Below are 12,592 nucleotides of genomic sequence, written 5' to 3'. Positions count from 1 at the left end.
TTTAAACTTATGACCATTAATCTCAAGTGGGCCCTTAGTATTTCTTGGTAAGCCTGTTACAAATTCCCAGGCCTCCTCACCTTCTTCTAGGCAATTATTTCACACCTTTCCTCTGCTCATAAGATCAAGGCCTTCTTCCCCAATTCCTTCTCAGTTAAAGGCTTCACTTCCTATCTCACTGAGCAAATAGAATCACACAGAAGAGGGGCACCTGGGTGGCTCAGTTGGTTAAACAGCCAACTTTGGCTCAGGTCATGATCATGCAGTCTGTGGGTTTAAGCCCCATGTCGAGCTCTGTGTTGACAGCTCGGAGCCTGGAGCTGGCTTCAGATTCTGTTTCTCCCTCTCTCTGCCCCTCCCCCACTCTCTCTCTCTCTCAAAAATAAACACTAAGAAGCACACAGAAGAGAACTTCCAGCTGCCCCAAGATCTGTATTTCCCCTCACTACCTGCATCTGTGCCCAGCTACTCTTTTCTTTTGCTACTGCAGATAAACTGTCCCACCCTCTAGTAAAACCATCTCCTCCCTCTGTGCACCAGACTACACACTCTCTTACCTACTAAAGATACTGCTCCAACAATCTGTCCCCTCTCCCTCTTGCATCATCAACCTAACCTTCTCTGATAGCTTCCATTCAGTACATACACATGTAATGCTACCCATCTTATAAAAAATCCTCCCGGGGAGCCTGGGTGGCTCAGTCAGTTAAGTCTCTGACTCTTGATTTTGGCTCAGGCCATGATCTCAGTTTGTGGAATCCAGTCCCACGATGGACTCTGTGCTGACAGCATGGAGCCTGCTTGGGATTATCTCTCTCTCCTTCTCTCTGCCCTTCCCCTGCTCTTTCTCTCTCTCTCAAAATAAAAAAACAAAAAATCCTCCCTCAACTCTACCTCCTCCTCCATCATCACCTCATTTCTCTGTTACTCATGAAAGCAAAACAATCAGAAAGTTATCTAAACTCTGTCTTCCCATTTTCTCATAAACCCACCTATTTCAATTAGCCTTTTGCCCCCACCACTCCTCTGAAACCGCTTTCCCCAATCACCACATTGTGAAGTCCAGTAATTAATTTGCAGTTGAGCTCTCCACTTCTTTTTGAAACATCTCTTAATTTAGCCTCCGTTTAGTGCCTTTGTTCACTTTCTGCCTCAATGACTGGTCCTCAGTTTCTCCTACTGGTTCTTTCTCATCTTTCCAGCCTCTAAATACTGGGCTGTCTCAGCTCTTACATCTCTAAACTGCTTTTTGTCTCCATCTACACTCAAATTTCATGGCTTTAAATGGCCTTCTACATGCTGAACATTAAACCCCAAACATATAGCTGTAGCGGGCACCTCTCCCCGAAACTCCACAATTCTACAACCAACAGCCCAAAGCTGCTCCTCTCATAAGTTACCCCATCTCAGTAAATGGTACTTCCATTTTTCTAGTTACTCAGATCCAAAAACCTTGTAATCATCCTAGATTCTTCTTTCTCTAACCCTGTAAATCCCAGCCAATCCATCAACAATCCTGTTGGCTCTACTTTTAACATCTATTCAGAACCTGGGGTGCCTAGGTGGGTCAGTTGTTGAGTGTCCGACTTCGGCTCAGGTCATGATTCATAGCCCTTGAATTTGAGCTCCGCATTGGGCTCACTGCTGTTAGCATGGACCCTGCGTCAGATCCTCTGTCCCCGCCTCTCTCTGACCCTCCCCCGCTTGCACTCTCTCTTTCAAAAATAAATAAAAAATATTAAAAGGCAAAAACATCTATTCAGAACCTAACTTTTTATGAATACCTCTACTGTTATCACCCCAGGCAAGGCAAGCTACCTGGTACTACTGTATTACCCTCTCAATGAGTCTCCTGCTTCTTCCCTTGCCCCTCACACTATTCAACACAATAGTGATACTTTAATTTTTTTTTTTAATTTTTTTTTTTAACGTTTATTTATTTTTGAGACAGAGAGAGACAGAGCATGAACGGGGGAGGGGCAGAGAGAGAGGGAGACACAGAATCGGAAGCAGGCTCCAGGCTCTGAGCCATCAGCCCAGAGCCCGACGTGGGGCTCGAACTCGCGGACCGCGAGATCGTGACCTGAGCCGAAGTCGGACGCTTAACCGACTGAGCCACCCAGGCGCCCCAATAGTGATACTTTTAAAATGTCAGACTGTGCCATTCCTGTGTTCACACTGAATCTAAATCTTTATTATGACCTACAAGACTCCAGATTAGTGCTTCTCCAACTTAAATGTGCATCTGAATTACCTAAGGATATTCTTAAAAAACGGATCTTCTGATTCAATAGTTCTGGGATGGGTCTTTATCTTGGATTTCATTTTTTTTTTTTTTTTAATTTCTGATAAATTCCTAAATCATGATTCTAATTTGCTGGTCTGAAGGCCACAGTGTAAGGAGCAAGACTCTAGAATAACCTGCACCACTTCTCATCTGACATCTTTCCCTAGCTTACTCTACTCCAACCATATTGGCATTTTCCCACCTCCGAGCCTTGGCACTGGCTTTTCTCTCTGCTTAGAAGGCCTATGAGAACTATCTGCATAGTTTACTTCTTCACTTTTAAGGCCTCTGCTCAAATGTCACTGATCAGCAAGCCTTCACTGATCATCCAACATAAAATGCAGTTCCTACCCTGCCACACCATATTTTGTTTATCCTGTTTACTTTTCTCCCTGGCACTTATAGCCATTTGACATAGTCCTTATTTATTTATTCCTTGTTGAGAACTTTGAGAGAAAGAACTTTGTCAACTTGTCTGTTTTGTTTACTGTTGTGTCCCCAGGACCCAGAACAGTGTCTGACAGTGTATCATCAGTAAATACTTATTGAACAAAGTAAATGATTTGATCTTATAGAACTTATAGTTAGGGTTCTAAACACCAAAAGCACTGCAATTATTATAAAAAGAACTCTTAAAGTGAGTAATTATTCATTTAAAAAATGATGCATTATAATAACTGAAGAACAATTTACTACACTGTGCAGCCTGTGCAATTGGTGACGCATATATCAACACTATATGGAGAGAATAGTCTATCTCCACCATAGTGGATTCTGTTGACTTGCCAGCTACTGGTTGACCTCCACACTCTGCGTTCTTTGCTTACCAAATGGTGATATGTCTGGGTTTAGGGAGGCTCCTAGATAATAATCTTTATCAATTTAGACAATCTGGGTAAATCTGTAGCCCTTATCAGTAATTAGTTCAGGGAAATAGGCAAAATCAATTCTGGCTAGGTCTGTTGGGAGGCTTCTGGTAAAGTTTTAAAAAAAGAAAGAAGTATAAGATAAAAAAAAATCACCTTCACTACTTCTGTACATAAGAGCAAGGAGCTGGCATCTAGCAACCATCATGGCCAAGAGGAGACAAGCTGGAGTTAAATTATCAAGCTGCTGCATTAACCAACCCTTCTTGTTATAGACGATAGTAAATGAAGTAGGCTATTATCCCTATCTTAACAGATGAGGAAACAGGTACAGACAGAATAAGTAACTTGTCTAAGGTGAGAGCGGTAGAGCCAGGATTCAAATTCAGATAGCTTGGCTCCAGAATCTTAATCTCTACTCTATGTACCTCTCTAAAACAACCTGAAAGACCACTTCCAAGAAGCATAGTGACATTACAAGGTCTTAGTGATAATGTATAAATTGCCTTGTTCATCTGTAGGTTTCAACGGATAACTGTATTGTGCATATACTGTTCAGTGTTGTAGGTGTACATATTTTTTTCCTATTATTGCACACCCTTGGAAACAAGAGATCTAGACTCTAAAAAAGTACTACCTGAAACAGGTCAGGTCAAGTCCCATACATTCTGAGAAAGCTACCTTTTCCTGTAACTTTTAAATCCATCAGAACTTAGTTTTGGCACGTGGTAAGAGGTAAAGATCTAAAATAAGTTTTTCTCCAAAGAGTAGCTGCATACACCAAGACTGTTTTTTGAATGATTGAGAAAAGGAGGTCAATGTGGATACTCTTCATGTAATACATCCCAAGCAATGCTAGGAAGAAAACCATGAATAGGAAAGATGGGTTCCTTGCCCTCATGGAGCTTAGCAGTGTAGTGCAAAAGGCCGATAATATAATTACATGGGGGATGGCTGTTTTGAAGGGCCAGGCACAGTAGCCGCTATGAAGTCTTACCTCTAAGCTGTGATGGAAGATGTCGGATGGACAGTACCTCTTGCACTACATACTGATTCACTCCTCCACTTTTCAACAACTCCTCTGGGGCTAAAGGCAGATGGAACTCATACAGCTGGGGACACATCTTTCTCCCACTGGCTCACAGGTCTGGAAACCAAACAGCAAACAGGTCAAGATCTATATCTAAGGACTGTCTTTTTAATCTCGTTCTATTATTCCTCCACCTTCAGATATATGACGCTTATATCAAACTTATACCACGGCGGTAACGTTATCTTAAGAGGATGTGAGGCAACCCTGGACTAGAATCTAAATCTAGTTGTGACTCTGCTATTTGGTTATGTCACTTACCCCCCTGAACCTCATCTGCACAACAGAGTTACTAATCTGATTATTTTGCAAAGTTGCTCTGAGGATCAAATGAGTCAAAAGACATGAGAATGTTTAAAGAAATACAAAGTGGCAGGGCACCTGGGTGGCTCAGTCGGTTGAGCGTCCGACTTCGGCTCAGGTCATGATCTGGTGGTTTGTGGGTTCGAGCCCCGCATCTGGGCTCTGTGCTGACAGCTCAGAGCCTGGAGCCTGCATCAGATTCTATGTCTCCCTCTCTCTCTCTGCGCCCCCCCCCCCCCGTCACATTCTGTCTCTCTCTCCTTCAAAAATAAACATTAAAAAAAATTAAAAAAAAACCACAAAGTGGCATATCAATGCATTAAGTTAGCATTTCCATTTTAACGGACATTTCCATTTTTACGCACTGAGAGAAGGCCTCACTCAAGGCTAGGGCAGTGGGCCAGCATAGACTAGTGCGTGTCCTGGCTCCAGAATGGGAGAGTATTAACATTTAACATCTGTTTACTCTGTGTCACGTTCTTATTAGGCTATTTGAATATATCATATCTGATCTAGTTCTTCGAATGCCAATCTCATGGAATGCATGATAACACAACCCTATTTACAGATGAGGAAACTGAAGCTAAAAAAAAAAAGGTTAAGAGATTTGCCCATATTCCGCACGGGTCTGTTAAAACTTACTGTTTCTACATCTTACCGCCAGAATTACGCACTGAAACTCCCTGCCTCTCGTACGTAGCCTAATATCGCGTCATACTGCCCCATCCCCAAACTTCCCAGTCTTGTATTTCCCGCTGCCCATTAACACCACACCTCAGAAAAGAACTTCACCCGCCGCTCCTCCGACTCAGGACGTGGGGCCGAAATGAAGGAAAAAACACGGACTGCACAATACGCACCAATCAGCACCGCAGCACTCAAGCGGGCAGAGAAACCGGCCAATCCCCGGCAGGCGGAGGCAAAAACCCGCCTCTGAGCCAGGCGCCGCGCGGGCAAAGCCACAAAGGTGGAGTTCAAATCTCAACCGCCGTTAGGAGGCCAATCGCGTCACTCTCTGCAGAGACCCGCCAATCACATCTCAGGAGCCTGGAAGCCAGACGCGCCGCCAGGGGCGGGGCAGGGCCTAGATCCCCTGCCCGCCTCCCCTCGTCTCGCGGCTGCCTCATTCTGCCGCCCTTTCTAGCTAGGCGGTGATAGCGCCCTTGGGCTAGTGACCCACTCAGTCACCGCCCCGCCCCCCCCCCCCGGGGCAGGAGGCAAGTCCAAGCCGGGAGTTAAAAGGTTTAGGCTCTAATCCATGTTCCGCCATCTCCTCTAGGTGACGTCCAGCAGGTCACTTCACTCTCTGCGCCTCAGATTTCCTCCCCAGTAGAAAAGGGATAATAAAAACAGCTACAACACAATACTGCTGTGAGGCACAGAAAAAGAGGTTTTGGGTTCCAGAGTTTGCACCTTCATCTCCCTCACAGTTGAGGGACGCCCCCAGGAAAGGGTGAGTTTCCTCGAAATTCAGCTTTGGGGCGTCCTGGGCAACGACGAAATGAATCCCTCTGCTCTTCGGAGTCTCCAAGACTTCGGCGGGCGAACCGGAAGCACCTGGGCGGGGTGGGAAGGGAGGGAGGGGTTTCAAGGCCTCTGTACACCGGAACTTGGAGGGTGGGGTTTGTGGCTGGGGAAGGAGGAGCCAAGACGGGTCTGGCTGCGGGAGGTACCTCGATGAGACCCAAGATGGCTCCTTCCGTCTAGTGTCCTGTGAGGCTGGCGCGGAAGGTCCCTGTCGGCTCCTCGAAGGTCACGTGTGACCCTACTCTTATGCTTGTGTGGTTGCTGTTGTAGGGAAGAGACGAGAGCAATGGCAGGGAGCCTCTCTTTGGGGGCAGGCAGGGTCCTATGGGGCCGGGCGCCCCTATCCTGCAGAAGCTTCTCTCTGGGTAAGTGGCTGATGTAGAAATTGCCCTGAGAACTGCTTGTCAGTAAGCGGCTCAGACTCATTCCCTTTCTTCCCCGACCCTAGGTATTCCTGGAATGTTCCACGTAAGGCTCACCCTCCCGCCTCCCAAAGTGGTTGATCGTTGGAACGAGAAGAGGGCTATGTTCGGGGTGTATGACAACATCGGGATCCTGGGTAAGATTCGATTCCGTGGTACAGAATTTCAGAGTAATTTTTTACGTAAGATTATCTTTTTTTTCCCCCCACCAGTGTACGAATGGTACCATGCTCAGTAATAAGAGCCGACACTTAACGTGCGTATTCTGGTTGTTTTTGACGCTGTTCTGAGTGCACTACATGTATTAATCCTTACAGTAAGGGTTGTTTTTTGTTTTTTCAGTTTACAGGTAAGGAAACTGAAGCACAGAGGGGTTAAGTGATTTTTTCCAATGCCAGTAAATGGCAGTGCCAGAATTTGAACCACAAGCAGTCTGGCTCCAGAGTCTGTGCTCTTGATCGTGTAGGTGCTGTTTGTCTGTAGGCGCAGCTCAGGAAAATGCAACCGCATGCTGAAGGCTTAGCTGGTGGAGGCTGTGTTCGTTGCCTCTTGTCTGGGAACTAACGTGTTCTCTCACATTACACAGGAGACTTTGAAATGCACCCCAAAGAACTGATCAGGGGCCCCAGATGGCTTAGAGGCTGGAAGGGGAATGAATTGCAACGTTGTATCCGAAAGAAGAAAATGGTTGGAAATCGAATGTTCCTTGATGACCTGCACAACCTTAACAAACGCATCAGCTACCTCTACAAACACTTTAACAGACATGGAAAGTACCGGTAGAAGAGAAAGCTGGGAACTGTGGAAGAGACACATCTGTCAAGGGGGGGGGGGGGGGGGGGGGAGACGGACAGTACTTTTCCCTTTGGGATTTGTATGCTCTCTAATAAAATGGGGCTTCTTTGGAATCTGTTATCTGCTCTTTATTTTACTCTTACACTTTATTTTACTCTAGATGCTACTTTTATTCATTCAAGTAGACTATGAACTCTGGCTCATCCATCCATAAGTCTTAGGTTTGGACTTCACCACTTGCCCATTGCAGACTAGCTATATTTTTAGCCTTTAAAAAAGAAAAGGGGGTGGGGGCACCTGGGTGGCTCAGCCAGTTAAGTGTCTGACTTCAGCTCAGGTCATTGATCTTGCGGTTCGTGGGTTCCAGCCCTGCATCCAGCTCTGTGCTGACAGCTTGGAGCCTGGAACCTGCTTCGGATTCTGTGTCTCCCTTTCTCTCTGCCCCTCCTCTACTCATGCTCTGTCTCTCTCTGTCTCTCTCTCTCTCTCAAAAATAAACAAACATTAAAAAAAAAAAAAAAAAAAGAAACGGGGCACCTGGGTGGCTCAATTGGTTGAGCCTTGGATTCTTGATTTCTGCTCAGGTCCTGATCTCGCAGTTCATGAGATTGAGCCCCTAATGGGGCTCTGCGCTGTCGTGGTGGAGCCTGCTAGAGATTCTCTTGGCCACTCCCCTGCTCTCAAAATAAATAAACTTTAAAAGAAAAAGGAAATTGATGGCACTTTTTGACATTTAGCTTTTCATGTATTGAAAGTGGTAATTTCTTATTGCTTCATAATGCTGTTATCTTAAATGTATGTTTGAGAACATTTTCACACTGGAATGAAATGTAACAAATAGAATTATTCTTGTTCATTATTTTCATCAAAAATACTGGGTACTTTTTCTAAGTTGAGAAATGCAAGAAAAAATGTAATAGATAACATGATTTCCTAGTTAGGGGATAAAGATATATTCTCACATGTACACTTTAATATGAGGCATTAAGTACCATATGAATGGTTTGCATACTAAGCCTGACTGATCATCAGAATCACCTTGGTAGTTTCACGATTTCAAAAGCCAGGTCCCTGCCCCCAAAGATTTGTGATCTGTAGAGCTGAGCTGAGTCTTGCACATCTACTTTTTTAAAAAATACATTAAAAAAAATACAATGGAAATTTTTTAAATTACTGAAGGGTAATCAGGTAAAGAGTTTTCTCACGGCCTGTTTTTTTTTTGTGCTTTGCAGAAGCAACCACTATTTTTTTTTTTTTTTTAGTCCTTTGGACATAAACTGTACATGTATAATCATGTATTAACTGTATATCTCCTTTTGAAAAGAGGATTCTATTTATTTTTAGTTTTTATTTTTAATGAAAAGAGGAGTCTATATACACTGTTCTATACCTTGCTTATTCACTTAATACAACCTGGATTGTTTTATATCCTCACATTCTATACCATAATGATTTAACTAGTTCCATTTTGATAGATATTTAGATTGTTTCCAGCCTTTTACTTTTTCAAAGCATGACTCCTAATTTTAGACAATTCTGATTGTAAAATCCCTCAGGTGATTTTCATTAACCATGTTTAGAAACCACTGGTGATAAATGATCTAAATAAGAGATTGTATTTGGTCTAATCAGGAGAGGCTTCCTAGAAGAGGCTGGATTTCAGCAAAGAAATAAGTGGTAGAACATTTCAAGTGGGGAAGAGAAGAGTGATCAGTGGTGCATATGACCCAGCAAATCCACTCCTAAGTATATACCCACCAGAAATGAAAACATGTTCATACAAAAAGTGGTACATAAATGTTCATAGCATTGTTATTCATAATAGCGAAAAAGAAGAAACAAAGCAAATGTCTATCAACTGATACAGAAAATGTGGTATATTCATGCAATGGAATATTATTCAGCCATAAAAAAGAATGAGGTACTGATACATCTAACAACATGAATAAACCGTGAAAACACTTTAATAAACCAAAGAAGGCAGTCATAAAAGGCTTGTATTGTATTCGTATGAAATGTCCAGAATAGGCAAACCTACAGAGACAGAAAGTAGATTAGTTATTGTCAGGGAATGGGATAAGGGATAGGGAATGAGAGATGACTGTTAACAGATACAAGGCTCTTTTAGGGATGGTAAAAATGTTCTGGAATTAGCAGTGATGGTTGCACGACCTTGTGAATACACTAAAAAACAATTGTATACTATATAAACATATGGTATATGAATTATATCTCAATTTTTAAAATGGTGTAGGAGACGATTTATTTCTAAATTAAGCTTTATTTTTAGAAAATCAAAGTAATGCATGCATGTAGTTAATCAAAAAGAAGGGAAAGTCGTGTGACAAAAAGTCCCCTGCTTCACCTGTCTACCCTCCAAACTAGCTTCCTAGAATGAAAGGCTCTCACTTCTTTGAAATATTTTGGTATTTATTATCGTAATTTGAAACAATATGCCCTACTGCTCTTTATGATTTATCAGCTTTAGACTTTATTAGCTTCCTGTTATGAAAGATGAAGATTTAGCCCAATGATTTAAAATAAAAAACCTGTTAAGCTAGGAACAGGAGGAAATTTCTTTAACTTGGTAAAGATTACATAGTAGAGATCAACCACAAATATTTAATAGACATGCATTCCCTTTAAGATCTGTAATAAGACATAATAAGCTAAATAAGTCAGAAAAAGACAAATATATGATTTTTTTTTTTTACAAATATATGATTTAATTTGTATGTGGAATTTAAGAAACAACAGATGAACATAGGGACAGGGAAGGAAAAATAAGGTAAAAACAGAGAGGGAGGCAAAACATAAGAGACTGTTAAATACAGAGAACAAACTGAGGATTGCTGAAGGGGAGACAGGTGGGAGGATGGGCTAAATGTGTGATGGGCATTAAGGAGGGCACTCGTTGGGATGAGCACTGGGTGTTATATGTAAGTGATGAATTACTGGGTTCTACTCCTGAAACAAATACTATACTGTATGTTAACAAAGTTGAATTTAAATAAATAAATTTTTTAAAAAGAAAAAAAGACTAGTAACAAGACAAGGATGCGTACCATTCCTGTTGCACTTTAACTTAGTATTGAAAGTCCTAGTCAATGTCAAGAAAGAAAGGAAGAAAGAAAGAAAGAAAGGGAAAGAAAGAAAAAAAGAGTGGATATGAGGGTTGAAAGAATAGAGATCAAATTATGATCATTTTTTTAATGTTTATCAAATTGTGATCGTTTACAAATTATATGATTTTCATTGTCTAAAACAGGAATCTTTTAAAAACATATTTAATGTTGATTTATGTATTTTGAGGGAGAGAGAGCATGAGCAGGGGAGGGGCAGAGAGAGAGGAAGAGAGAGAGAATCCCAAGCAGGCTCCACAGTGTCAGTACAGAGCCCAACGTAGAGCTTGAACTCACGGAGTGTGAGATCATGACCTGAGTTGAAGTTGGGTGCTTAACTGACTGAGCCACCCAGGCTCCCCTAAACATTTTATTTTTAAATAATCTCTACTCAGTGTGGGCTTGAACTCATAACCCTGAGATCAAGATTCACATGCTCTACAAACCAAGTCAGCCAGGTGGCTTGGGACTTCAATATAAAAATTTTTGAAGAACAGAATTCAACCCATAACAATAGTCTTTGGTGTCCCCAAGACATTCTTGTGCTTCTGTTGTTAGTTCTTGAAATTCATGATTCCTTATAGCTTCTATAGATTCTCCAGGTTTGATTTTGGAAGAGGAAGCCAGTGGCCTCTATTAGTTATCTTGTCAGGAAACTGGATTTACACTCTGCAATCCTCTCCTTTCTTGTAGCCCTTTCCCCATTCCTCTTCATCATAGTTTTATCAGCATTTTGGCTTAAATCAGTAGACAGTATTTACATTATTAGGACTATGTAAATATTGTTTACTACTTGGTGTACTGGGGGATAACTAGTGTTTCTTATTTAAAAATTCTGTATCTTGGGGCGCTTGGGTGGCTCCGTCGTTTAGGTATCTGAGTGGCTCAGGTCATGATCTCGTGGTTCATGAGTTTGAGCCCCACATGGGGCTCTCTGCTGTGAGCACTTCAGAGCCCGCTTCAGATCCTCCGTTTCCCTCTCTCTCTGTCCCTCCCCAATTTCTCATTCAAAAATAAATAATCATTTAAAAAAAGAAAAACATTTAAACAATAAAACCTCTATATCTTTATCGAGATACAATTCAACCAATCAAATGGATTTTAGTATATTCACAGAATAGTACATCCATCATCATTTTGGAACATTTTCATCACTACTCCAAAACGAAATCCTATGCCCTTTAACTGTCACCCTCAATTCCCCCTCCCTCCCGGTTCTAGACAACCACAAACCCACCTTCTGCCCCTATACATTCTTGCCTATTCTGGATGTTTCATCTAAATGGAATCATACCAGATTTCATCCTTTGTGACTGGCTTTTTAAATTTAGCATAGTGCTTTCAAGGTTCATCCATGTTGTAACATATATTAGTACTTCATTCCTTTTTATTACTGAATAATATTCCATTGTATGGATATACCACCTCATATTTATCCATTTATCAGTGGGTGGACATCTAGGTTGTTTTTACTTTTTGGTTATTCTTTTTTTTGTTTTGTTTTTTTAAAAGTTTATTTTGCGAGAGAAAGAGAGCACAAATAGGGAGGGGAAGAGAGAGAGGGAGAGAGTCCCAAGCAGGCTCCACACTGTCAGTGTGGATCCTGATGTGGGGCTTGAACTCATGAACTATGAGATCATGACCTGAGCCGAAGTCAAGAGCCAGATGTTTAACCAACTGAGCCATCCAGGTGCCCTGTGGTTACTCTGAAAAATGATGCCATGGACATTTGTGTAACAAGGTTTTGTGTAGACATTTTCATTTCTCTTGGGTATAAACCAAGGAGTGGAGTTGCTGGGTCACTCTATGGTAACTTTATGTTTAACTATTTGAGGAACTGCCAACTCTTTTCCAAATTGGCTGCATTATTTTGTATCTCTACCTGTGGTGTATGAAGGTTTAATTTCTCTACAGACTTGTCACCGTTTGGTATTCTTTGTTTGTTTTTCATTATAGCCATCCTAGTAGGCATAAAGTAGTGTCTCACTGTGGCTTTGATCTGTATTTCCCTGATGGCTAATGATATAGAGCATTTTTCTTGTGCTTTATTGGCCATTTGCATATCTTCTTTTTGAGAAATGTTTATTTAGATCCTCTGTCCATTTTCAAATTTTTAAAATTATAATTGAGTTGGAAGAGTCCTTTATATATCCTAGATACAATTACCATATCAGATATCT

At 41.7% G+C, this 12,592-nt stretch overlaps 2 protein-coding genes across 5 annotated transcripts in view; one reads left to right on the top strand and one right to left on the bottom strand.

Annotated features, from left to right (window-relative positions):
- The window catches only part of NCAPD2 (non-SMC condensin I complex subunit D2), a 44,746-nt gene that overhangs the window by 25,571 nt on the left and 6,583 nt on the right, over positions 1–12,592 (bottom strand). Inside the window, exons 3-4 of one of the 4 annotated variants that reach the window (XM_007089630.3) lie at positions 5,960–6,103; positions 4,151–4,300 (exon numbers count right to left, since the gene is read on the bottom strand). In XM_007089630.3, coding sequence (XP_007089692.2) covers positions 4,151–4,277 — 127 coding nt within the window. In that variant the 5' untranslated portion in view covers positions 4,278–4,300; positions 5,960–6,103. Of the gene's footprint in view, positions 1–4,150; positions 4,301–5,204; positions 5,280–5,320; positions 5,539–5,959; positions 6,104–12,592 lie in introns of those variants that run through there. The other 3 variants (XM_007089631.3, XM_007089629.3, XM_042991643.1) reach the window with 3 other exon arrangements.
- On the top strand, positions 5,914–7,403 carry MRPL51 (mitochondrial ribosomal protein L51). The gene is made up of 4 exons (XM_007089634.3): positions 5,914–5,999; positions 6,344–6,438; positions 6,522–6,632; positions 7,082–7,403. Exons 2-4 carry the CDS (start codon positions 6,360–6,362, stop codon positions 7,276–7,278), a joined length of 387 nt encoding a protein of 128 aa, XP_007089696.1. The 5' UTR covers positions 5,914–5,999; positions 6,344–6,359; the 3' UTR covers positions 7,279–7,403.

Source organism: Panthera tigris, chromosome B4 (assembly GCF_018350195.1).
Source record: "Panthera tigris isolate Pti1 chromosome B4, P.tigris_Pti1_mat1.1, whole genome shotgun sequence".
Classification (NCBI taxonomy): Eukaryota; Metazoa; Chordata; class Mammalia; order Carnivora; family Felidae; genus Panthera; species Panthera tigris.
Note: the sequence above shows the minus strand (reverse complement) of the source record. Positions and strands in the feature narration are given on the sequence as shown.